Below are 26,676 nucleotides of genomic sequence, written 5' to 3' on the forward strand. Positions count from 1 at the left end.
AATTTTTGCTCTTATATTGCTACAAGTAAAAGCTTTTCAAAAAGCTTGCCTGACGTAATCAATCAATATCTGTAAGAGAAGTGATAAACATTTTGAGCAATACTTTTTTGTGTTTGAAATATGTCTTTTTATTTGAGAACCTTGTAAAGTTATTTAATAATTTAACTTGTAAAAGAACAATGCCTTTGCTGCTTTCTGAAGAGTTGTAAACAGAATGGATATCTTATCGGTCCCATTCCGCGGTCCTTATCTAGGGAAGGATACCACAAATGTTTTGTTAATTCAAACGCAATTACACCCCCCCCTTTTTCATAAACTTTGAAATAGAAGCATGGATTATGTATATAGACCTATTTTCTGTGGAATATCGAGTTAACTTTATTCAATGTAATGATATTATCTAAAATATACTATAGAAGGGACTTCTAACTCCGATTTTACTATGAACATAAAATGTATAATTTTTTATCATCTGATGATGTCGATACATTCGAGTTTTTTTCGACCTCTGACGAAAAGACCCGAGATGATGCGATTGACTTTTCTGCAAGTAGATTGATCTATCCCTGGATCTAAATTCAAAGCTACACCTATCCTGAAATCTGTTGTCAAATCATTCATTGTAAACATTTTAGAGAATGGATATAACTAAATACATATGTTGTAGGAAAGCATTTTCTCCAATGAAGTAAACAGTAGTAGTTCGTTCATTGATCTTTTTTTTTCTGAAACGTGGGTACTATAATTTTTTGAGAACGAAATAGGTAAAACCAACATCTTGGCCTTTGTGGAAAAGAAATCCAAGATTTCGCACAGGTAATTTCTTTCGTCAAATCGGCTGGAGTTGAACTGCGTCGATCGTTTGTGGTGATTTGACTAGTCAATTAAAATATGGAATGAAACAAATTAGAGAAATCATTTCTTTTGTTTTGCACGTCCATATTCTGATACATACGATTCATATGTTGTTTTAAGGAATAAGATATAATTTGTAGATAGAATTTCTAAATCATGAGAAAATGGAGGTTACAACTAGAGCCGAGCTCGTTGCAAAGCAACGAGTAGGTCTTCCGTCCTGTTTGACCCGAAGTAACTTTCATTTTAAAAAAAAAGAGTAATGAAGTCCAAAAATGGGTTAATCCTCCAAATCTATGTTAAGTATAGCAAAATTAAGCCATTCTTTGGTACTTCCGGTTTGACCGGAAGTGACGACGACAGACGGAAAATTAATATTTAAGCTTCTAGTGAGACATGTTACCCAAAAACCTGTCAAAAATGGCAAAAATATGCATTTTCTGACTACTTCCGGTTAGACCGGAAGTGACGTCGCCGGACGTATTTTGACCCCATTAGATAAAGCTTGATATTTTGAACAACTTTGCTTCTTTGATGCATAACAAATTCTCAATACTTTTTGAGATATCTGGAAAAAACTTTTGGCCCCTCTAGGTCCCTTAATTTAGGGGTCAGCCCTTTTTTCGACATATCATTTGAAAGATCTTCTAATTTTGCACAAATTATGTTCTGTACATTTTAACAAAATATTTTTAGTTTAGAAGATAAAAAAAAAATATGAGTAATTTTTGGTTCTTTTAAGCGTTCTAATTTTTGACCCCTATATAGCACCATTTTGAATACAGAAATCGAAAAACAAAAACCAATGTGCACAACTTCAATCCTTCTATTATCTAAAATAAGTAGAATTTTTGCTCCAGCTTCAGCCGTCTCTGAGCCTTTGTCTGGAAACGAAAGCCTATAAATTTTCCTTTAAAGGGAAATAACTCAAAACCGGAAGTGGCTTTTTGAAATTTTAGACATCATTCTGATAGAGTTTATTAACATCTATAACGTCTAAAAATTTGAGCGAAATCCGTTGAGAAATGAGCGAGATATGAGGCCTCAAAGTTGCGGTCTAGGAAGCAGAAGAAAAAAAAAGAATAACTAGAGCAAAGCTCGTTGCAAAGCAACGAGTAGGTCTTCCGTCATGTTTGACCGGAAGTGGCTTTCATTTGTAACAAAAATGAAAAATAACGTCCAAAAATGGTTTGATTTCTCTAAAACCATGTTAATTATTGCAAAAATAAGCCATTTTCTGTTACTTCCGGTTTGACCGGAAGTGACGACGTCGGACGGAAAATTAATTTTCAAGGTCCCAGAGACATATGTTATCAAAAAACTTGTCAAGAACAGCAAAAATACGCGTTTTCCGACTACTTCCGGTTTGACCGGAAGTGACGACGCCGGACGTATTTTGACGACTTTAATAAATTGAGCTTGACATTTTGAACAACTTTGCTTATTTGACGTATCACAAATTCTCAATACTTTTTGAGATATAAAGGATAAACTTTCGGCCCCTCCAGGCCCCTAATTTAGGGGCCAGCCATCTTTTCGAGATGTCATTTGAAAGATCTTGAAATTATACACCTTTTTTGTTCTACATGCTTTAACAAAATATTTCTAGGTAAAAAGTTATCGTTGAAAAGGTGCTTAAAATTTTGAAATTCTTGATAGGACTATTTTCGGGCCATAGCGAGCGTCGGCGCTTCGTACTTCCGGTGGTTGTGATATACTTAGTGCACTTCTCCAAAGGTTGCTTTAAGCATCACTAAAAATTTCAAGCTTCTGTGTTAAGTGCTTTCTGAGAAAACTGCCGGACAAAGAGACCCTCTAAAAATCACTAAATCGCAGAAAACTCCGAACCGGAAGTGACGTCATCAAAATAAAAAAATATATATCTAGATTTTTTGATGTTCTATCAGACCTGAAAGTTTCATGAAAATCGATCGAGCCGTTCTCGAGAAATCGCGCGTACAAAATCGGTAAGAAAAAAAACAATAATAATAAAAATAGTGGAAAAGAAACCTAAGAAAAACAATAAGGTCTTCCGCTAAAGACGGAAGACCTTAATAATCTTTACCAACAGAATCAGTAGAAGGTCTTCCGTTGGAAACGGAAGACCTTAATAACAAACTTTATTTAATTCCATGGAAGTTAGCACCCCCCATTCATACAATAGAACAATCCAAGAAAAGGCGCGAAGATTGCTTACTCGTAACATTTGAGCGATTCACCCCTTTTGTAGAACATAAATGGACTGATCCAGTAGTGTAGAAATGCAGAAAAAAAGGTACACGGACACGTTGAAAGGGTAAACCACATGGAATAATCTGTTTCATGCAAACAGAGTAAACAAAGTAAATACTGCATTATTTTGCATCAGTAAAATCACTGTTGCCCTGAAAAAAAGTTTCTTTTCAAATGCAGGTAAAAGATTTCCAATGTAAATCAGCTTGCACAAAATCTAGCTCTCTGGGTATGATCTATTAGTTTCGGATCAAGCAATTATCAATCCTTATACAGTCGTGACGTCAGGCAATAATGTTGCGTTTATGGTGTTATTTATGTCTACAACGTCATAAGTTGAACGTAGTCACGTTAACAGCACGAGTATGAGTATGTTGTCATTTGGAATATGCAAAATCTAAAAGGTGACATAGATGCAAAATTTGGTTTTAGTCAAACAAATATGAATGACCAACAACTTATTTTCACTAGTATTGTGAAATTCACATTCTGTTCACAAAGTGTGAATGAACGTTAAAACAGTGTTCGTGCATGAAAATTAACATGCAGCAACAGCGACGCAAGTGATAAAATATTAGTTCCTGACTTTCTGTATGTTTAGAAAATTCATGGTCAACAGGATTTCAGCCATAACACATAAATTTGATAACATTTTTCGAAAACGGAAATATACCACGTCGATACGGAAATAAGTGGGGTTGTGTGCAGAGTGGTAGTGGTGGGTGGGGGAGGGGGGGAGACTGCAGTGTTCTTTTTATATTAGTGGCAAGTTAGTATATGGCCCGAACTCTCAAACATTTGTTAAATTCGAGTTCTCTGTATCAAAATTACAAACACAAAATGTAAAACTCTCCCATTTAGCTTTAAATATAAAAAAAGAATTATACTTGTAAATTGTTTACAGTGTCATATAGGTCTTACAGCCCAGGTATTTGAATAAATTTGGTTTTTAAATGCACTTCACAATTCGTTATCCAGCAAAACATAGGGACTACACGCAATTTCAAATCATAGTAACCAAATAATAATTATAAACTTTCTTTCTGCATACCATAACTTTTACGCTGACCCTGTCTGATTGACTTTAAGCAATTTAATAACACTTACTCGTATAACTTATTCCTTTCATTTGATGTTGTATTTGATTATCCTAGGACATTACATATAAACCCATCAGAATTTAGACTGAAATATTTATTTTAAAACATGTACGACGTTTACATATAATAACATTCACTTTGTATTAATCAAGTAGACTTGTTTCGTACAACTTAACAACGTAACATTGCCTTTGTGGCGTAAGTGATCTCATAAACTAATGTGCTCAAAACAACCACTCGAATTTTCGAAATTGTGCACCAAAACTAATGAAAAAAGCGAACCCGCGACCTACTTTAAATATTTTAAGCTTTCGTAAATATAACAATCTGAACAAATCAGATTTAATAATTCTTTCTTGAGACAATTTTGTAAATTTTCACATAAATATTTTTCTAAAGTACAATGTAATATATATCCAAGCTTTAAATTTAAAGACATTTTAATGAAAAGTAAGACAAACTTATTCTTTAAAGTATTGAAAAATCTGAATTATTGATTGATTGTATACTGTTTAAAGTCCCTCTCCAGAATATTTCACTGATATGGAGACGTCACCATTGCCGGTGAAGGGCTGCATGCAAATTTAGGCCTTTGCTCGGCACTTAAGGCCTTTGAGCAGGGAGGGATCTTTATCGTGCCACACCTGCTGTGATATGGGGCCTCGGTTTAAACGGTCTCATCCGAAGGACCGCCCAATTTAGTCGCCTTTTACGACAAGCAAGGCGGTACTGAGGACCTATTCTAACCCGGATCCCCACGGGGCAAAAATCTGAATTAAGAACAGTCTTCCATATAATATTGATAGTAGCATGATGCAGATACCAATTATAAAGAACGATATTCTACGTTTAATCTTTTACTGTTTCAAACTAAGACCGCTTGCTCTTAGATTAAGCCATTATAAATGAAACAAACTTACATGTACGTGATGTTCGATTTTTTGACATATACCATATCGTAATATCTTACAAAATAAACACAAGTTTAACGCCTGAAACATCTCGCCAAAACACAAAAAAGCTAATCATGTTTTTTAAGCCAATCAGTGTCAAGCAAAGAGTTCGTGCTTGCTTGTCTTAACTACAAAGATATTCTTCCAATCTTAATTTTATGGATTGATTCATTGTGTTTTGATTAAGACGAGAACAGATTCAAGAAAAAAATTACACGGCATCGATATTTATTTTCAATCAGAACTACACTCATAACCGAACATTTACTCTTAAGTAAACAAAAAAAAATAATAAACAGGCACTTCTTATCTGTTTTAATTGAATTATTATTATGGAAATTCGAAATTGAATAATAAAAAAAAAACTGGCGAAAACGGAACTGCCAGACGAGGATATTTTGTTGATGACAGTGTCAGATCACAAGTGTTATTTTTAAGAATCGCTAATTTCAAATTCTCGACCTTACAAAAAATAAGTAATTCAGAGCTATCAGTTCTCCGTACCTGTGTGTAGAAGTCATAAGTTGCATTTGGAATTTCCAAGTAAATCGCTTGGAATTCTTCATTTGGAATTTCCGAATCAGAGTATTGAAACAACTTTCCAAATGGTTCCAAATGACTTCCAAGGTGTTTCCAAATGATTAAAACTCAATTTTTTTTCTTGTAGAAATTTCTAGAAAATTCCAAATGACTTCCAAGTTGCTTCCAAATGACTAAATGGATTTATTCAGCAAATAATGCTAGGTTTTCATTGGCTTATTTAAACATGTTATCTAAATAACCAATGACCAGCGATTTGAAAATATATTCATCACAAAAACATTATTCTACTGGCATCATTTAATAATATTCTTATTCAAAGTATTTAGAAGAAAACAAACATCCCCGGTAAACTAATAATCTGTAAAACTGTTTTATGAATTAAAATATCAAATGATCAAATGCAAATCCAAATAACAATTAGTAAACGTTAAATGTCAATACCGGTAAATAAAGGTATTTGCTTGGTTTATGAACTTACGGAGATGATAAAAGTACGACACTTTTTATTATCATCAAGAACATGTCTTGAGGCAATAAATCATTCCAAAAATATTGAAATCCACTTTTCACACAGTTTCCATTTGAAACTGTCCACTGATGTTATTCTTTTTCCGAGGTGGAAATGAAGAAGATACATGTACCCCTGGTGGAGTCACACACTTAGAAATGTCAAATATATCCTTTGGATTACTACACATAAGATTTATCATCCATTCAACGTGATCATGATGCAACTCGGATGCAACACTGTTCAGGTTTGAACCCAGAATGGGTTTGAACCGCCTGATTTCAAAATTTACGAGGTCGAGCCCGAGATAAGACCTTGAGCCTGATCAGTTGATAACATAACATCTTCTTCACACAGGTAGCGTTGTAATAGTAAAAAGCCGTGGAATTAAGTGTAAGACTATTGCCTTTTAGTGTCAAATTCATATTTCATATTTTCTCTCATCTTTGAACAAACCAGAGGAAATCAAGCGTGTTGTCGGTCTACTTTTATTTTGGAAGCGTTGTTGTTACAGTTAATATGGTGAAAGTCGAATCATTCTGAACAATACTTGTACTTACGATGATAATTCACTTAAACAACATTCGAGACACTTTTATGAGTTCATTTTATTGATTGTTCTGATGGTTTCAGTTGAACTTTATCTATATTCTTCTTGAGTACGTTTCATTTACACATTGTGGCATTATGTATTTCTACGTAACACTGTAAATGATATCGGATTGTCTCAGAGAAATAAAAAAATGTATTTGAAAATATAAGAATTTTAATAAAAAAAAGCAACACATAAGAGCGAATATCAATGGTTGTGTTGTACATCTATTCCTACTGTTTTACGGAGTTTTCGAGGCATGAGGTATTACCTGACCGTGATAAATGAATGATGGGTTAACCGTGCGTAAACAACGCAATTTAAGAATAGGATAATATGTATACTTTTAAAAAATATATATAATTTGTCAGCTGATTTCAAACAGGACAAGAAAACTTCCTTCTCTATTTGATGCATTTTCAACAATTATAGGATATAAAAAAGTTATACAATTGTATAATGAAAAGCATGTACTAGAGCTTTCGTTAAAAAAAACAACATCGGTGATTCGTTTGCACTCCGTATTGTAAGAGGATAATTTCCTTTTCCCTTTTTAAATATTCAAATGCGGTTATTGATTTGTTTTTTAAAAAAAAAACTGTGATTATGTAAACTCATGGTTAATGCAAGAAAACATGGACAACTTATATGATTCATCGGTTTCGTTTTTGCAATTTTGCCTAATTTTGAGCATCACCCAGTTTTCTTTTGAATACGGTATGTCTGATTTTTACTATTTTTTTTTCTTTATATTCTACATTTTGCTACCGTTTGCGACTGTAAATTTTGTGATGAAAATATGATTTTGAGACACAAGATTTATTAAGACGCTTGGATACAAAAATTTCAATAGGTCCTATTTGAGGTGACGTCAAAAGAAATAAACATTTGAAATATGAGAGCTCTAGTACTTACCCTCAAAATTCATGGTCAAAGTATTACGCGGGTATGTTAAGGAAGCATATAAGTCATTTTTCGGGAAATTAAGACTTTTTAAAGAAAATTTACCAAAACCGCTGATAAGCGTAAAGTATTATTATCTATTGCATTAAGATAAAAGAGTGTCTAACGCAACGACGTGCAGCACCAACACGGCATCACGTGACTTCTATTTATAGCCAAATTTTCCTTAATAAAAAAGCAACCAGAACAACAATACCCCAGAGTTTAATAATTTCTTTGAGTAAATAATGTAGTCGAAAAACATCTATTTTGCCTATAAAGTGCTGCTAGAATCCCACTGTCCCGTCAGTAAAATAATTATTCCACACACTTGCACGAAACCTTACCCAATGTTTTGAATTTTTTACATATGAACCGAGATTTTTCGTAAAACCATGCTTAACTCGGGATTCTAGCAGCACTTTCCAAGTATATTGGGATGCAAGCTTTCCATCTGTACAAATTTTATGATTTGAAATATACAGCTTATTGTTGTTCTGTTGCATTATTTTTGTCACAATTGACAGAGGAAAGGCCGACCGGGATACGTATAAAGCTGACTGTCTTCGAAAGAGAATATAATCGATAAATATAAATTAGCATACCTGTTTTATTAACTGAACTCCATATGAATTTCACAAGATATTCACGATATTTGCTTTTAAACTCCATTTTACGTATCTTTGTTCATGCCGTCATAGCCAAATTCCCTTTACACGACATGATCAATTCCCGATCAATTCCCAAGCTACTTGATGTACACATATGACGTCATCGGTGTTAGATTTTTAGAATACATCATAACGAAATAAGAACATTTTATTTTTGTAAGTGTTTTCACGTATCTATTCATTTTCTAGAGTTAAATTACATCTCTAAATACCAATATTACAACTTGTGTTCTAAAATTTACGTCATCTCGCCTACTATGACGTCATAATGTAGCACTGATTTAGTCAAGGTAGAATATTTTGTATGCTTCCTTATCCCCCCTGCGTAACTTTTAGAAGTGGGTTAAATCTTTGAGTCAAGGTCAATTATATTTATAATTATGACAAGGTCTTGTCACAAAGAGTACACAGGTGGCGAATTAAATACCTAGAATAAACTTTTAAAAAATAATGACATGTATTTGTTTTCCTGACAAGGCCATCCCTTATTATCTACCCTTTGACAACCTTTAAAAAACCCTAGCCTGTGTTGATGCTGTTACTTTCCTGTTTTCTATGTATTTTCGTTGAGGCAGGTCTTAACTTAATTTTTATATCCTTGAACTTGACCTAAGATATTGACTAGAAATTGAGAAACTTTAACCAAGTCGCCATTAGTTGCCATGTCTGGGCATTAGTGTTTATAAAAGACATCTGATTAATTCTCTAATCAACAAAGTAATCTTTCGTTACTCAAGTACAGGGAAGAGTCAAGATGTTACACTTTTGTTTTGTCACTCGCTATTGCCATTTTCAGTTCGCATTAATCAGTACATGATTTAACAATTCTGCAAATCAAGAAAAATATCTTCTTTTTGTTGGAATTCCATGAGTTTTGGTTCATTTGAAGTATTTCTAATGACAAATTGGAACTGGTATGATATGATTAAAGCAAAACATTGCTTTTCAAGAATCTAGTAAATGTGGTCAATAAGTCCAAGATTAATTTTTATTCTAAATATTTGTTTTCTTTAATAATTAAAAAAAAATGCATTTCCATTTCCAAAGATACATTGCAGGTTCCAGTAAATGTTCAACCAAGCCTCTTTCGTTACTTCTCACTAAAATAATGACAGTAGTGAAGGAAAAACTTCAAGAGTACTGTGCAACTATATACTCAAGAAGTGGTGTAAATCAGATGTGGATACTTAAAAATTCTAAAGAACTTTTGGACAATTTGAAATCACAAGACTTCACAAAAATCAACAGCTTAAAAACTTACGACTTTTCAACTTTATACACAACGATTCCCCACGACAAATTAAAATCCAGGCTTTTTGATATCATTGACAGCTGCTTCTTCAACAAAAATGGAACTCGTAAATTTACTTACCTCGTCATTGTTCATTTGAAAAATTATTTTGTTAAAACAGATTCTGATTGCACACATAAGTACTCTGAAGTTGACATCAAGAAGATGCTTGAGTTTCTGATTGACAATATCTATGTGGTTTTCGGAGACCAGGTATTCCAACAATCTATATATTGGAATTCCCATGGGTACAAATTGCGCCCCGTTATTAGCAGACTTATTTTTATTTACATATGAAGCAGAATTTATACAAAATCTTATGCGTGAAAAGAAGAAAACACTTGCTGTGGCCTTCAACTCGACATTTAGATATATCGACGACGTATTGTCAATTAATAATGATAATTTCCATTCCTACGTCGATACGATTTATCCTGGTGAGCTTGAGATAAACGATACCACAGAGTCCGACACTTCTGCTTCATACTTGGATATTTTACTTGAAAAAGACACTAATGGTAATCTAACAACCAAGCTATATGATAAACGTGATGACTTTAACTTGTCTATCGTCAACTTCCCTTACTTATGCAGCAATATACCTTCATCACCTGCATACGGAGTATATATATCTCAGTTGATTCGATACGCAAGAGCGTGCTCTACGTATGAACAATTTCTTAAACGAGGTAAATTATTAACAAGCAAGTTGATGAAACAAGAATATGAACAGTCTCGTTTAAAGTCATCATTTCGTAAATTCTATGGTCGATACAATGACCTTGTTAGCAAATACAATTTATCATTGAGTCATATGCTGACTGACGTTTTTCATACCAATTGTTAGTCCATTATTTGTACACTGAATTGACGACAGATTTTTTCCGTTATTTCCTGATCATGACAACGAGCACACGGCGGGTGTGACCGGTCGGCAGGGGATGCTCACTCCTCCATGGCACCTGATCCCACCTCTGATGTTTCAGAGGTCCGTGTTTGCTCTGCTTTTATTTTGTATATTGTTTAATGGCGTTGAGATTGAATACTGTTCGTTATCTCCATATCCTTCTTCTTGAAAATGTTCATAGCCCTTGTCAAAGTTTTACAGAAGTGTTTAATGTTATATTTTTCTTTTTTATTGGATTATTTTATTTTTATTACAGGCAAACTTAAAAGTAGATTGTGTATATTGATAAATGTTCATTTTCTTTTTTTCTAGAAAATTTGGCCCTGAATAAACAAACATGGCAAGCAAAGCCGTATATTCTTAATAAAACATTTCATTCCGGTAACGCTGTTGATGGACTTAAGACAGATCTCAGGGCTTTTGGAGGACAATGTGCAATATCAAACCATTCACAGAAATCTGCTACGTGGTGGGTAAATTTGGGATCAGTCTCCAGCATACACCATATCCGGATTTATTATAGGACTGGAAATGCAGCATGGGGTAAAAAGACAACATCTTTTATATAACACATATTGATCTCTGTTTTTATGTGTTATATTTTTCAAATATCTCGTATCTTTAAGTTACATACTTGCATGCTTGTTTTAGCACATTTGGAAAATCCATACATCAAGTATTTCGGATTTTTCTGATCTATAAAAGTTTTATTTTAGACAACTCGAATGGCTTCACCGCTAGATTTCTTGGATTCTATCTTTATGTATCAAACACAACAAACAGACTCGGTGGTCATCTCTGCTTCCACGATACAATCTACAACAGATCCACAATACCTGCTGTTATTAACATAAGTTGTCCTGTACACGGACAATATGTCATCTACTATAATGAGAGACCACAGAGTTCACAATACGCTTATCAATTTTCAAAGGACGCATTAAATGAACTGTGTGAAGTGGAAGTTTTTGGTATGTTCCTTTTTCTTCTCAAGTGGCATTCATAAGGGAGTGACTTGTATTGTAGGAAAATAAGTCTTTTAATAAGAATCTTTGTTTTCTTTTTTATGAAAAGGATGCAATGTAGGCTTTTATGCGCCAAACTGTTCCAGTACATGTCCTAGCAATTGTCAACATCCTTTCTGCAACATTGAAACAGGTGCTTGTCAGGATTGTAAACCGGGGTTCAAGGGATCCCAATGTGATTTAAGTAAGGGATAAATGGAATAGAATTTTTATGAAATATACACTAAGACAATTGATATTAAACTACATGATAGGGTTGCAATACATTGCAGTAGAGGAAAAAATTCTAATAGGGACTTAGACTTTTGGAGCATAGTGATGTCATAAATTAACGAGGATACGTCATTTTGTAACATATAACCAATAAAACAAATTAGAATAATTCTGAAATTCTACAATATTATACAGTAAAGACAATTTTTGAAAATGTATATGAAAATTAATATGGCAAGCGCTATCTGTCTCTCTCCTTCTCTGTCTGTCTGTCTCTCTCTCTCTCTCTCTGATTACAAATATACTTCAGTGTTGCTAGCTTACATGTATGTTCAATACATATATTTTTTCTCTCTAGAATGCAATGATAGATATTATGGGGAAAATTGCATCAGCCTTTGTGGAGATTGTCTGAACTTTGAAGAATGTCATCATGTTAATGGATCTTGTTTGAATGGTTATGATGCAGGATTTTTTGGAGAAAAATGTGATCGACGTAAATACAATTTATATAGTTTTTTTTTCTATGTTCAATAATCTAACTCCACAATTACATGTATTCACCTATTTCACAGATGCGCATCCGCCTAAAAATATACAGTCTCATAGATTTAATCATAACTTATAATCTGAATACTTTATGTCTATAACAATGATTTTATATGTATAAGTGAATTTGCTATCCATATCCTTGGGTAATTCATATTTGAAGTATTTTAGATTTGAACATTCCATTACTGATGGATTTTTCCTTTTAAAATCCGCATTTTATCTCTTTTTCTTGATATGTAAGTCTGCCCAGTTGGATTATATGGACGAAATTGTGAAAGAACTTGCAGTATAAACTGTCTAAATACAAAAAGATGTGACTCAAAGTCTGGAGCTTGCCAAGGAGGATGTAAAACAGGTTGGAGAGAACAAGACTGCGAACACGGTATGAACACATTTCTGAAGATTTAAATTTATCCTCAATTTTTAAGGCAGAGAGAGAGAGAGAGAGAGAGAGAGAGAGAGAGAGAGAGAGAGAGAGAGAGAGAGAGAGAGAGAGAGATATAATAAAGCATCTTTTTCATTGTTAATGAATTTGTAGAGTGTGATTCCAACATGTTTGGGGTAGAATGTAGTAAGCAGTGTGGACATTGCCGGGATGGATCTCAGTGTCACTATGTTAATGGAACTTGTCTCTCTGGGTGTGACTCTGGGTATACTGGTGATGCATGTACCGAAGGTACTTACAATAACAAAACTTGAAATTGTGTTTTTAAAATAAGATAATAGTTTTATAAAATTAGAAAGGTTGATTCCAATTATCTTCCATTAGAAGTATCAATGAATCAATTTAACTTAATCAATTTCTCGATCTGCATTGATAACGCGATTGAATCATTGAATTTTATATTTCAACTTTCATAATCAACATGAATGTTCCAACAAGTATAGCCTACAGTTATCGTAGTTCAACAGCTGCTGTTGTATTTGTTCATAACATTTGGATCTATATTTCTACAAAGCGGGTTCACACTTAAATTCTGGTTATGAGATTATCTTTCATACTCTGCCGGTGTTTTCCCTTAAAAATAGTATACCAAGTGTAATTTGCGTGTTGGAATATTTATCTGATGATAAATTGCAAATCAAAAAGTCATCAGTCGAAACTATATGAGCAATATTACAAGATCTAGACCTATAACTATAATTTGAATTAAACCTTTTATTTCAATAGCTTGTGGACCAGGAATGTATGGTATTGGCTGTAAACAAAAGTGTAGTGCATTTTGTTCCGTGTCAGGTATTTGTGATCACGTGACCGGAGCCTGTAAACAGGGCTGTAAAAGTGGATGGATGGGACTGGATTGTCTAGAGGGTAAGACTATGTGATATCAGCCTGTACTTTTTAAAGTGACAGGTTCGTGTGGTAGACAGATAAACCCATTAGCAGTGAAATATAACGTATATTTTTATAAAAAGAATGTAACAAGTCTGCCTTATCAGGATTGTTATCATTTTCATTCTTCCTTTCGAAAAGAAAAGAAAATCATTCGTGGGTAATACAAGTAAGTCCAAAGTCTCAAATGTACATGAACAGTTGGACTACATCAATTAATTACTTATTAATTTGAAAAGATCTTGTTTATCATGTTTATAGTGAAAGAAACAACTGGAGGGAATACTGCCCTCTACATAGTCAGCACCTTTCTCTGCATATGTATTACAGTTATTGCGGTTCTAGTAGTTTACATCATTCGCACGAGGTAATACATAACCCAATTAATGTGTTTTTAATTCAGAAAAAAAAATATTTGATTATCAAAGGATTCTTGTTATAATCGCGATTTGAGTTGTAAATATTTACTGCAAAACAAAAAATCAGTAAATCAATTTGTTATCTACAGTATGCATTCAGCAATTTAAATAATTTTTTTTCAGGGGCAAAAACAGGGAGCTTCAAACAATAAAAAACAACTCAGGTAGCAAGTCAAACCGTTTAAGCACTGTGGAGGAAAATTATGACTCGATAAATTGTACATCGAATATGGAATATCAAGAACTTGGGGTGATCTACAAAAACTTATAAAGAAATTGATCTGTTTTCGTTCGGAATTTTCTGAACTGTCTGAACAGCTGAACGATTATAAAATATCATAAAGAAGATTGTATCAATGGTGTGAAATCTTTAACTAAAAACATTAGGTAATATAATGTAAACCAACTTTTATTCTCGAGCGAGAAATTTTCTCGAGGTTCTCAAGAGCATCGTAATCACGAATATTTCTCGCAGAACCAGTCTTTAAAGTCTCTGTGTCTATAAACATAGGTCCAATCAGGTTTGATCGCGAAAATAATCGTGACGAAGTAATTTACCCTTGGTAAATGGCGAAAAAAAGTCGCTGTGGGTAAACGTTGGTTTACAGTTATTCTCAAGGAAAAAAGCAACAAAAACATGTTTATTCTTTCATAAACCCAACAGAAGTATAATATAAATTAACATAATATACAAGACCAATTTGCATTTTCATGTTAAATAGAGGCACCATTTGTCTGTTTGAACACATTTAATCATGTAGTAAAAAGGTATTTTAGATCTAAATTCCTTGGACAAATAGAGCTCCGCACCACGACTCTTGTAAAATATAAAGAATAACAACCTTATGATCTTTGAACATAACCTTCAGACTATTATTCTTTTTTACTGGCAATCCAATATAGACAACACAAGAAATGTATTGAGTCTACCGAAAGAGCGTATTTTTTTTCGTTTAATATGGGATTTTACATAACATCCTTATAAGTGAAGTTTTTTTCACTACAGAGTATTTGAAATTTCTAGGGCAAGTCTTTTCTTTATAGCATGTGTATCCCTTGTCATTTGACTTTCTTGGAAGAAAGAATCCTTCAGATCAGATCGTATAAATCGAAGTCCCGTTTCACACTAGGTGTTGGCTTGAAAACGACCCTTATTTGCTCTGTTGCCTTACATGCAAAGTATAGGACAAAATGTGCAGCTGAATGTAAATAGTTCATGTGTTTTCCCCAGTTTTTAACATTTATATTTTGTTTCTCTGCACTAAGATGCAAGCCTTGTTAAAAATAATAAAACACTTCCTGGAATATCTACTAGTAGATTGATAACCAAAAGTAAGCTTGAGGTGCCATTAAAAAAGAAGTCTTCGGTTATTTTTTTCCTTACATGAAATTCAATTTCTGAATACATTATTGTTGTTCACCCTTGTTCACATGTTTATAAGGGATGTTAAAGTGAGCAACACTCGCTGACCGGTCACTCGTCCCCGTCGTGTGTTCCTTGTCAAAAAGAACTGTCGTCAATTCTGTGTATAAATAATGGGCTAAAAGTAAGTATGAAAATCGTTATTCAGCATTGGACTTGATCATAATAAATTGTATTTGCTGGAAAGGTCGTTGTATCCATCATATAACTTACAAAAAATGTTTGACTTTAAACAAGACTGCTGATATTCTTATTTCATCAACTTTTTGTCGATAATTTACCTTGTTTAGAAATAATTCATACATTTCTTGCGTATCAAACAAATAGAGATATATAAACTCTGTATGCAGGTGATGAAGGTGTATTGTTGCATAAGTAAGGGAAGTTGATGATAAAAACGTTAAAATCGTGAAGTTCATTATATTATAAGGCTTTGTTGTTGGATTACCATTGACATCGTTTCCAAGTAAATATCCAAATGTGAAACATATGTATTTCAGAATATGTGGTATCTTTTATCTCAGGATCATTAGGGTATATCGAATCGACATAAGAATGTGAATTTTCATTGTTAATTAACAATCCGATGTCGAAATATCTAATTGTAGATTTGGAGGCCACAGCATGTGTTTTCATCTTTTCACGAATAAAATTCTGCACAAATTCTGTTTCATATGAATACAAAAATAGGCTAGCTAAATACTGGTGCAATTGGTATCCATGGAAATTTCAATAGATTGTTGGAAGACTTGTCCCCCCCCCCCAAAAAAAAAAAGATATTGACTATGGGAAACTCATGCATCTTTTTGAAGTCAACTTCAGAGTACTTGTGTGCACAATCAAAATGTTTTTTACAAAATAATTTTGCAAATGACCAATGACAAGGTAAGTAAATTTATGAGTTCCATTTTTATCACAAAAAAAGCTGTCAATGATATCCAAATGTCTGGGCTTCAATTTATCATGGGAAATGGTTGTGTATAAAGAAGAGAAGTCTTTTGTTTTAGTAAAAACATAAGTAACGATTTCTTAACGGTCATAACCAAGCCTAAATTGGGGGTAATGTTTAATCCGTCCCAAAATCGAATCTTGAAGTCCGAGTTTTTTTTTTTTTTTGATGACCGAACAGAACATGCAATGCGGAAAATCTTGGGAGTTACAACATTAAACTCTTAGCCCAACGGGTTAACATTGGAAATGCTTTGCCTTTCTTTTGCTTGATAAATTGCATCTATTTAGCCTTGTATGTAAATATCTTTTAGTAATATCACGTAAATTTGCTTTGTCTTTTATTCTGCACATCACTTGATTTCACAATGAACTTTAATTACAGGTTTTATATGATCAAGGTAAATTAATGTAAATATACGATCGTTTTTTTATTTTTCTCAGATTGAAAAATGATGTAAACACACTATCTATAAATACTCGTAATGAAACAGGGAAGATTTTTTATCAAGCGTTGTCGTTAAAGACGAATAATTTTATTTTTTTTCATTAATTACGCAACACAAAATAGGTTAGTTTGCACTGCATTTAAAAGTTGCCTGATTTGCTACCTTATTTCAAGAAGAAGAAAAAAAAACTTCCCTCTTTATTATATGTATTATTTCATGTTTTGAACTTGTGCAATGGAAAACATATAATAATGTTTTTATTAAAAACACATCTGTGCATGATTCGTTTACACCCTTTTGTGATTTAGGTTTTAAAAATTTCCCCTCACTACTTTTTTATGCAACGGGGCTTATTAGATTAGAATATGCATTTCGTATGCATTACCATAAGTGGAGTGACCAGCAGAGTTAATGTGAAGATTCTATGCTGAATTATGAACATTTATTTCTTTTTAAAATAACATTCCACTCGTAACCACTATGTTTCTGTGCCTTTGCCGGATTTTAAGCATCACGCAAATTTCTTTTGGATATGCATATGGTATGCTTAATTTTATCGAACCCTTTTTCTTTTATTTGTAACTAAATGCATTTTTTTCATGATCAAGTTCCAATACGAACAGAAAAAATATCACTCCCATGAAAATATTTGAATTCAAATCTTAATCTAATCAAAATGAAATATTATTTTTGATTGAATGGTAAAGTTGACTTATATTTTATTGTTCTATCTATATACAAATGGGATGATTTCAAACTTACTGGCATTGTAATTAATTGGTTTATCATCTGTTGAGACATCTCATCTTTGACCGATTCTATTGCTTTAAGTATTTTCGCCTAAAAATACTGCTTCTTTTTTTTTTTTTTATCTCTGCACGAAATCTGTACATATCAAAAAAAATAATGTTATAAGTTATCATTTTTAAGCTATCATCGTATTTATTTAAAACATTCCGATCTTAATGTCATATTCTTGATAGATATTTATTTCTTCTCTATGTAGAAAATCTGGCTTTAAATAAACCAACTTGGCAAGCATATCCATATATTATGAATAAAACATTCCAGTCTAGTAATGCTGTCGATGGAATGAAGTATGATCTTCGAGCCTGGAAAGGGCAGTGTACCATATCTAATCTTTCAAAGAGTTCAGCTACGTGGTGGGTAAACTTAAGATCAGTCTTTAGTATCCATCATATCCGGATATACTATAGGACTGATAATTTAGCATGGGGTAAGGAATATTTTATAACTCCTCTTTTATACCACATTTTGATATTTAAATTTTGATTAATTTACGAGCTCCATCCATGAAGCACATGTTTGATACTAATTATAATGTTTTAACATTACATATAATCCAGCAACATAACATCCTCGCGTTGAGATTTTCATAGTTCCTCATTTTTATTATCTCATTCTCGTTATTATAAAAAATGACATATGATGTATATTTGTTGCCTTATTAGTTAATTGTTCATCAGTTCTAGATTATTGATTTTCCAAATGCTTATTTTAGGTGCGACGAACGAATTGACCTCACGATTCATGGGGTTTTATATTTATATATCAAACACAACAAACAAACATGATGGTCATATCTGTTTCCACGACACCATCTACAACGTCTACACTATACCAGCTGTAATCAACATTACTTGTCTTATACATGGTCAGTACGTCATTTATTATAATGAGAGACCACAGAGCTCAAAGTACGCCAGTCAGTTTTCACAATATGCATTCAACGAACTATGTGAAGTTGAAGTATTTGGTATGTTCCTTTTCATATCAAATGGTATTAATAACCATTTTATGCATGAAAGAAAATTGTATAAATATCAAAATAAGCAGCAGAACTTTTTCAATATATCAAATTTTACATATAAATACGTGAAATATAATGATATACTGCCTATTTATACAAATATAGTTTTTATTTTTATGAGTCTTTAATAAAACTACATGTATCTGATGATCTGATAAAACAAATAATCATTTTTTTTTCTCAGATGACAAACTAACTGTTATCTTTTTAATTAAAGGATGTAAAGCAGGCTTCTATACATCTAACTGTTCCATACCCTGCCCCAGCAACTGTAGAAATCCTTACTGTCACATAGAGACAGGTGCTTGTGATGAATGTAATCCTGGTTTCCAAGGACAAGAATGCGACTCAAGAACTAGTAAGATATTAATAAAAGGACAATACACTGTATACAGGGTTATTTTCGTCCCGTGTTATTTTCGCCCTTTTCCACTTGCGAACTATTTTGCACCGTTTTAAATTCGCCCAATCAGAGGGCAAAAGGGGCGAAAATAAACGGGGGCAAAAATTTCCCTGTATACAGTAGTAGGTTTCACATGCAGTGTACATTCAGTCGGTTCAAACTTTTACAGTGTTCATGGCGTATGTAAGCTTTAAGCATAATGAATAAGAACACATTTTCTGATCTTAGATTGCCCTTTAGGGTTGTACGGCAGAACTTGTGAAATGAATTGTAGTGCAAATTGTCTGTACGCTGAAGGTTGCAACTCAACATCTGGAGTTTGTCAAGAGGGCTGCAGAGCGGGTTGGAAAGGATTAAAATGTGACTTACGTAATAAACATTCTTTTTTTTTATTTATATTTATTTTACTGATGGTATTTAAAATGTATCAAAACTCGTTTATGCATCAAGCAAGTCAATAAGCTGTTCAACATTACATTTAATTTTTTTGTTGAGAATAATATCTAGAAAAAAATGGGTAGGAAAACGGTGGAAATTCCCTTCTCATTTGATAAGCATGTGAAGACGGGGTGTATGGAATTGGATGTAAGCAGAAGTGCAGTGCCTTTTGTTCCGTGTCAGGTATTTGTGATCATGAAAATGGGGCCTGTAAAGAAGGTTGTAAAAGTGGCTGGGTGGGAATGGATTGTCTACAAGGTAGGTAAATATATCCATTAATACATCTGGCATCATTGAAGTTATAAGAAAAGTAAATAAACTCAACAATATAATCAACCTATTCGCTATATGTTATAGAAGAAATATTGAAAAGCATCCATGTAAGAAAATGAATGATTGATGATCTATTACGTTTGATGACGATGTCAAAAAAAATAGTTTATGTACTTCAATGGATTTTACACAATTATTCAACACCGTTCTTTCTGTCTAAGTTTCAATACTTACGGTATCTCTTTCTGGAAATTGCAAATGTTTCGCGAAACTTCAAAATAAGGCATTTTACTAGCGTGAATCCAAAGGGAAAATATTCCCTGATATGAGTATTTGTTATAATATAATCCTATCACATTTTCTTCATGATGCAACACACAGCTTACAACAAACTGTCACGTCTTGTATCTTTGAATATGAAATATGTACAGATAACGAGCAGTATATGTGCTCAAAATCCATTTAACATCACAAAATAGGAGCAGAGCAAAGACGGATCTCAAAACATCAGATGAAGAACCGGGGGTCATGGACGAGTAAGCATCCCCTGCCAACCGGTCACACCCGCCATGTTCTCATGTTCTCTTTGTAATGATCGTTTTCTTTGTTCCAACCGTTGAAATATGGCTGCAATATTGCAAACTCGGCGTAAAGAAGCAATCATCAATCATTCAATCTTTATGTCCCTAACTCATATGTTTATACATTTAAAAAGCATAATTTCAAAATAAAATTGATTTGAGGCATCCTTTGGCATGTAAGGAGATAACAATGAAGTTCCAATTTTAGATCACAAAGTTAATTTCTTTTTAAAAGGAAGACGGCTCAAATGAAAAAGGAATGTTTTCCGTTCTTTTACAGTTAAGGAAAATGTTGAAGGAAAACTTGCATTATACATTTTCGTCGGTGCTTTCTCCATAGCCGTTACTGTTATAGTGATTCTAATAATTTACATCATCCGTTTGAGGTATGTTATTAGGCAATGCAATGCATGAAAATATAAGCTCTGTATATTAAATGATAGCATCTCGTGCAATATTAAACATTTATTAACGAATACAAATCAACATATTTTTCACAATCTTTTAGAGGCAGAATTGGACAATTTCATACGATTGATAAATATAATACAAGCAAGACTTTGAGCATGGAAGCAGAAGGGGAAAACTATGACGCGATTATCACTACGTCGAAAAACGAGTATCAAGAACTTGGAGTGATCGGTCAGAACATCCCTAGATATTAGTGTCACATTTTTCTGTATTGAGAGCAGAAAGAACAGATGAGACATCTCCTTATCTTCATTGTCTCACACATCATCATAATGCGTATTACAATGCACAACTGTAAATTATTTAATACAATTATACAATTTGGAATTGTTGTTCTGAAAAAAAAAAGTTTTAACTTACTATTTATAATTATATTGTTACCACTTTTTATCTTTTGAAAAATCTCGTAAATTTTATTGTAATCATCTTAACTTGTATATTGTTAACACAAGAAATAAATTAAAAGCGTATTATTCATACATGATTTGTTAAGCTATAAAAAGATATGAAACCCCTCTTATTTCATTTTGTCTATTTTAAAGACATAGAAATCTAATTACAGTTTAATTGACCCAAAACAAGGTTATCATCATGGTTGGATATTATGACATTTTATTTTTACGCTATTTTTAACTTTCATACTCTAGAAGAGATTTTAGTCATTGCTCTAAATTATTTCATTTTCCTATCATATCAATTATAACAAAAAAAATGTTAAATCATGTGTTATAACTAAAATTAAATCTTACAATTCATAAAATAAAATTGCAGTTTTAGCAGTTTCTAGATGTTTTAAATGGTTACTTTATATTACAATTTTATAAAATATTCAAAATTTTCGTAAAATTTATTAATAAACAGGTATTTCACAATATTGTTAAACACTGAATAAAACAGAATGAAACATTTTAAGATAAAGTGACGAATATCGAGTGACTGGCTGAACTAAATGCAACCACACACGATATTTCCATTTAACTTTTTTACTAAAATATACTTTAGATAGAGATAAAACGGTTGCCATAAATGGGCACAACTACGTGCAGAACCTTGAAAATTCGGAATGATTGTTAAATTACTTAACAAACTTCATACTGGTCCTTTATCAGAATTTCATGCACCTTTTTACATAATTTTCGGAGAAACTGTTTTTATATCAGAACTGAAGAAATTGACCAATAACAGATCTCTAAAAGAAGTAATGTTCAAAAATTATTTTGTAACTTTTGAATACAAAAATATCCTTTTTTTCTTTTTTACTTTTTATTTATACACCTATACATCCATATGTATAAGATTCTGGCAGATTGTGCGTACATGTAATATGAATACAAAAATGGTTTCCTTATAACGGGGCGTAAAAAAAAAATCTTCTGAATATATCGACCTTTGTCCATGAAATATATTCAGATAACAAACCGTATTCAAGATCAGAAGTTCATAAAACAATTTAAAAAAATACAAAATAGGATCAAGACAAACACAAACCTTCAAAACAATAGAGGTGGAATCAGGTGCTATGGATGAGTGAGCATCCCCTGCAAACCGGTCACACCCGCCTTGTAATGATCGGAAAATAACGGAAAAATCCGTCGTCAATATATATTGATTTATTGATTTAGTAATGATATAAAAGATTATCTACCTAAATTTTTAAAAGTTCTTTACTTTTAGTCATGCTGATAATGACGGTTCATACGCAGAACCTAACAATGCCAGGGGGATATTTAGATCTTGTGCCAGTGCAGGATAGAAAATCTTACCAACTGCAATAAGTATCAACGGGTAGTTTACAATTTAAGTTTGCCCAAACAAAAAGGAAAACTAATGCATGAAGTGACATGAAACATGATAAAATAATGTAAACTAAATAATCTTGTGAAAAGAAAGGGTATGGACTAATTTGTAATTCAGCAGGCCTGAATATAAAGAATTAAAGTGTTTCCCTCAGTTTTCTAACAATTATATGTTGCTTCTATATATTCAGTTGCTTTATTAAAAACAAATGTACTCTCTAAATTATTAAGATGTATAACTGCATTGTAAAAGTGGGCTGTGGTATTATGGAATAAGCCATCGATATTTTTTTTTATTCTTTTATGAAGTTCAATCACTGATTACAGCATTATCATTCAATTTTGTTCGACAAGAACAAAACCTTTGCTGTTTTTGATGGACGAATGTTTTTGTACGTTTGAAGATAAGAATATAAAACGTATTTTTTCGCCTTCAATTAATTGAAATGATTTTATCACAAGAAAATAAAACATTGTTTTTTTTCTAATGTTTACTTAGTAAAGTAAAGTCATTATAAAGAAATCATACACCTAAACTTACATGTATATAAAGTTTAAAAATAATATCAGCAAAGAAAATAATAATAAAAAAAAAAAGTAGGAAACAAAGAGAACATCCCCTTTTCTGTAATATTTGCTTATACTAGAAATGTAATAAGACATAAAATTGTAATATCTAATCTTGGAAAAATATTGTCTCATTTAAGTAAACTTCCTAAAATTTTGTGTCGTAGATAGTAGATATATTTAATTTCGAAGTGTTCTGATTATTGTGATTTAATTCTATGGGTTGATCGTCCTTTTTGATCAAAGCCATACTGTCCGTTTGAGGAATGATGGAGTCGTCTACATAGTAAGAGGTGCCAGTCGATGTTCTAGAAAGTATCATCCTGCAGAAACATATACTTCTCTTAAAAATAATTATAACAAATAATATGTTATAAGAAAGAATGTAAAGAGAAATCTTCAGTCGAAAATGTTAAAAAAAAATATCCAAAAAGCTTTACCTTACCTTTTCTTTATTTTGTAGAGCGCATAAATAACAAATATAAGAAGAATGGCGCAAAGCGCGCTCAGAATTCAATAAAATTTTGTTTCGGATACTTTGTCACTGTCCTTGACTGTAATAAAAATATTCTTTATATTCAATTTGATTTTATTGTTAGGATATATATTTTATTTAATTTAAAAAACTTACCAAGTAGACATTCATTTCCCTGTACTCCAGCTTTACAGCCATAATTACAGGTACCAATCACGTGATGACAGTCACGTGATATTTTACAAAACAGACTGCATGCATTCTTACAGTCAGGACCATAAAACCCAAATTCACAAACTACAAGAAAACCGATTCAAACACTGATTGATCACATAAAGCAAAATATCTTTAAGACATACTTCTCGGAAATATCAAAAAAAAACTATACAACAGTATCGAGAGATTAAAAAAGTAGAATTTCAAAGTTATTTACGTTTATCAAATTTATTTCCATGATATCCAGCGTCACAACCATTTACACAGGAACCGTTGATATGATAACAAGATCCGCTGTCCGTACATTTTCCACAAGATTTGTTACAACCTTCTCCAAACCAATTCAAATCACACACTACGATATTATTTATAAAGTTATATGCATGTTAAAGTAATGACCATATCATCTTTTGTTCGAGATAATACTTTTTAGTTTACTTTCACTGGTATACAATTTCTAGATTTAGTCTAGAGGAAATCAAAGAAAATAGGTATGTTCAACAAATCGGGTCTGTAGGTTATCACATTCTTATCCAATTTTTACCCATTGACCTAAACACTTTCATGCAAACAATTGTAAGTAATAAAAAGATATTTACCCTCATGACAGAATTCTCCTTCCAACCAGGATGACATTTATTTCCACAGGAACCATTTATTCTGTTACATTCTTGACATGTATCATTACACTTGTATACACAATCTTCTCCAATGTATCCATCTTGGCACGCTTAAGAAGATATGTGTATTTATTTCAGATGCATTTTTTTTTGAAAACTTAAAGATATATTTACATGAAGGCGGCTGCAAACTCAGATAAACCAATATTCAGTTAGTCAGTTAATTGAGATTAAAAATAAATGAGAATACCATTTTTAAAATTAATTCTTAGAAAAAAAACATCAATTATATAATTTATAAATATATAAATGGTCGGTGGTTTTCATTACTTGTCTTGCAAAGTTGTCCTTTATATCCCCGAGAGCATCCATTCAAACACGTCCTATTAATTGGGCTACAATCCGCAGATTTCTTGCAGTATCCACAAGCCATAATACAATTCACGCCAAAGAATCCTTCATCACATTCTGAAATTAGGATAAATTTCATTTCATACACGCATACAAAAAAATAATAATCGCTTGACCTTTTCATTATTGATATTGCAAATTTATGGAAACACAAAGATTAAAAAAGATAAATTAGTTATTTTTGTTTTCTTAATATGACATTATCACCTTCCAAATTACATTTGGAAACATTCTTAAAAATGTTTAAATCCATTTTCAGGATGTTAAATTCAAACATTGTACACTTATTTGGTCCATTTTTTTTATATAATTACAATGCACGAGGGGTTGAATGGACAATAATGTTTATTTTCCAATAATCATTGCACAGAAGGGAAATAAGAAAACTGGCTAAATGGAATAGTTGTTCAAAAAGAGAAAATAAGGAATAGAGGTCGATTTCAAAATGGGATCCAACACTACAACTTTTTTTTGATAGAATGTTTCATTTTGTACGATGTCATCTCTATAAACTTATCATTTTAATTTATTAAACCCACTTGTGGATATTCATACATGTATTCCATCAACATACCGTTCAATTACCAGTAGCCTAGGCTTAAAAAAATATTATCGTACTGGGTGTCTGCTCTTGAGTATCGTATCTAGTTGGAAAGCGTAACCCCAATATGCAGCCGAAAGCGCGAAATTGCTACATAACTAAGGAACATTGAAGATTAAAATTTTGAAGCCACCATCCTTGCCATACAGTTTAGTTGAAAGTTGGTTCTTATTCCAATGCATCGGTTGTAAACATTCACTCTGAATGATATTGACTTAAATACATTCTGATTAAAATCAGATCCTTTGATCCGCTCACATAGATCGCTACACAAGGATCTGAAGAAACCCCATTCAGGGTCACCTCCTGGTGACCTTTGAATTATCCAATCAAATGTTCACTTTGGAGAAATGGAAAGTATCTCGGAATTCATTTACAGAGGGGAAAGGCCCGTTGATACACGAATGGAAAAATCGTGACCTAGTTCCTGTAGCCTGTCAAGAGAAGGACCACAGTCTTTTCTGTACAGTAATATAATAAGTACTTGCTTTTGTCTTGTTTTTTTTAGCTCTTTGTTTTGTACGAAACGATAAGATCTCCTCCGCAGCTATTTTCACTTCCATATTCGTTTTCCCGAATGTCGCTTTTGTACGATCTCTCTGATTGGTCAAAATTTTCATGAATATTTTTATTAGGAAGGTCACCAGGAGATGACCCTGAATGGGGTTTCTTCAGATCCTTGTGTAGCGATCTATGTGAGCGGATCAAAGGATCTGATTTTAATGAGACTGACTTAAATAGAGGTTGAAATATTTATAAAAAAAAAGTAAGTTGTGAAAATACTATTTTGTTTTACCCTCATGACAGTACAGTCCTTCCCAACCAGGGAGGCATCCATTCTCACAAATGTCATTGGTTCTGTTACAAGCTTTACAAGTACTGTTACATTTGAACACACAATTTTCTCTAAAGTATCCGTCTACGCAGGCTAAACAATAAAAAAAAATATTGAAAAAGTAATTGCAAAGCTTTCTATCCGGATTTTAATACACTGTCCCATTTATATAATAAGAAAATTATGAACAAGTGTACGTGTT

At 32.5% G+C, this 26,676-nt stretch overlaps 3 protein-coding genes across 3 annotated transcripts in view; 2 read left to right on the forward strand and 1 right to left on the reverse strand.

Annotated features, from left to right (window-relative positions):
- The first annotated feature begins 6,451 nt into the window (after window positions 1-6,451).
- Window positions 6,452-14,482, forward strand: LOC134272162 (multiple epidermal growth factor-like domains protein 11). Its single transcript, XM_062754415.1, has 10 exons — window positions 6,452-6,455; window positions 10,907-11,137; window positions 11,311-11,565; window positions 11,669-11,803; window positions 12,191-12,328; window positions 12,626-12,766; window positions 12,923-13,060; window positions 13,556-13,696; window positions 13,979-14,084; window positions 14,260-14,482. The coding sequence occupies exons 1-10, from the start codon at window positions 6,452-6,454 to the stop codon at window positions 14,405-14,407; spliced, it is 1,437 nt and encodes a 478-aa protein (XP_062610399.1). The 3' UTR covers window positions 14,408-14,482.
- A 2,813-nt stretch (window positions 14,483-17,295) lies between these two features.
- Window positions 17,296-21,264, forward strand: LOC134272165 (uncharacterized). The gene is made up of 8 exons (XM_062754416.1): window positions 17,296-17,497; window positions 18,028-18,193; window positions 18,479-18,733; window positions 19,005-19,145; window positions 19,419-19,559; window positions 19,746-19,886; window positions 20,763-20,868; window positions 20,991-21,264. The coding sequence occupies exons 1-8, from the start codon at window positions 17,489-17,491 to the stop codon at window positions 21,145-21,147; spliced, it is 1,116 nt and encodes a 371-aa protein (XP_062610400.1). The 5' UTR covers window positions 17,296-17,488; the 3' UTR covers window positions 21,148-21,264.
- A 2,091-nt stretch (window positions 21,265-23,355) lies between these two features.
- Window positions 23,356-26,676, reverse strand: part of LOC134272169 (multiple epidermal growth factor-like domains protein 6) — an 88,133-nt gene continuing 84,812 nt past the window's right edge. The window contains exons 35-41 of the mRNA XM_062754421.1: window positions 26,436-26,567; window positions 24,958-25,095; window positions 24,607-24,737; window positions 24,225-24,362; window positions 23,948-24,088; window positions 23,762-23,870; window positions 23,356-23,639 (exon numbers count right to left, since the gene is read on the reverse strand). Of these exons, the coding sequence (XP_062610405.1) occupies window positions 24,351-24,362; window positions 24,607-24,737; window positions 24,958-25,095; window positions 26,436-26,567 (413 nt within the window). The 3' untranslated portion in view covers window positions 23,356-23,639; window positions 23,762-23,870; window positions 23,948-24,088; window positions 24,225-24,350. The remainder of the gene's footprint in view (window positions 23,640-23,761; window positions 23,871-23,947; window positions 24,089-24,224; window positions 24,363-24,606; window positions 24,738-24,957; window positions 25,096-26,435; window positions 26,568-26,676) is intronic.

Source organism: Saccostrea cucullata, unplaced genomic scaffold (assembly GCF_032062105.1).
Source record: "Saccostrea cucullata isolate Sc308-1 unplaced genomic scaffold, CSIRO_AGI_Scuc_v1 ctg2042, whole genome shotgun sequence".
In the NCBI taxonomy this organism is placed as follows: domain Eukaryota; kingdom Metazoa; phylum Mollusca; class Bivalvia; order Ostreida; family Ostreidae; genus Saccostrea; species Saccostrea cuccullata.

What these genes read in the sequence shown, in the direction of transcription:
- LOC134272162 (XM_062754415.1), top strand. An exon ending in TGGAGAAAAATGTGATCGAC is followed by an intron (nt 12,329 to 12,625) that starts GTAAATACAATT and finishes TTGATATGTAAG; the next exon opens with TCTGCCCAGTTGGATTATAT. An exon ending in GTTTACATCATTCGCACGAG is followed by an intron (nt 14,085 to 14,259) that starts GTAATACATAAC and finishes ATTTTTTTTCAG; the next exon opens with GGGCAAAAACAGGGAGCTTC.
- LOC134272165 (XM_062754416.1), top strand. An exon ending in GACTGATAATTTAGCATGGG is followed by an intron (nt 18,194 to 18,478) that starts GTAAGGAATATT and finishes TGCTTATTTTAG; the next exon opens with GTGCGACGAACGAATTGACC. An exon ending in ATGTGAAGTTGAAGTATTTG is followed by an intron (nt 18,734 to 19,004) that starts GTATGTTCCTTT and finishes TTTTAATTAAAG; the next exon opens with GATGTAAAGCAGGCTTCTAT.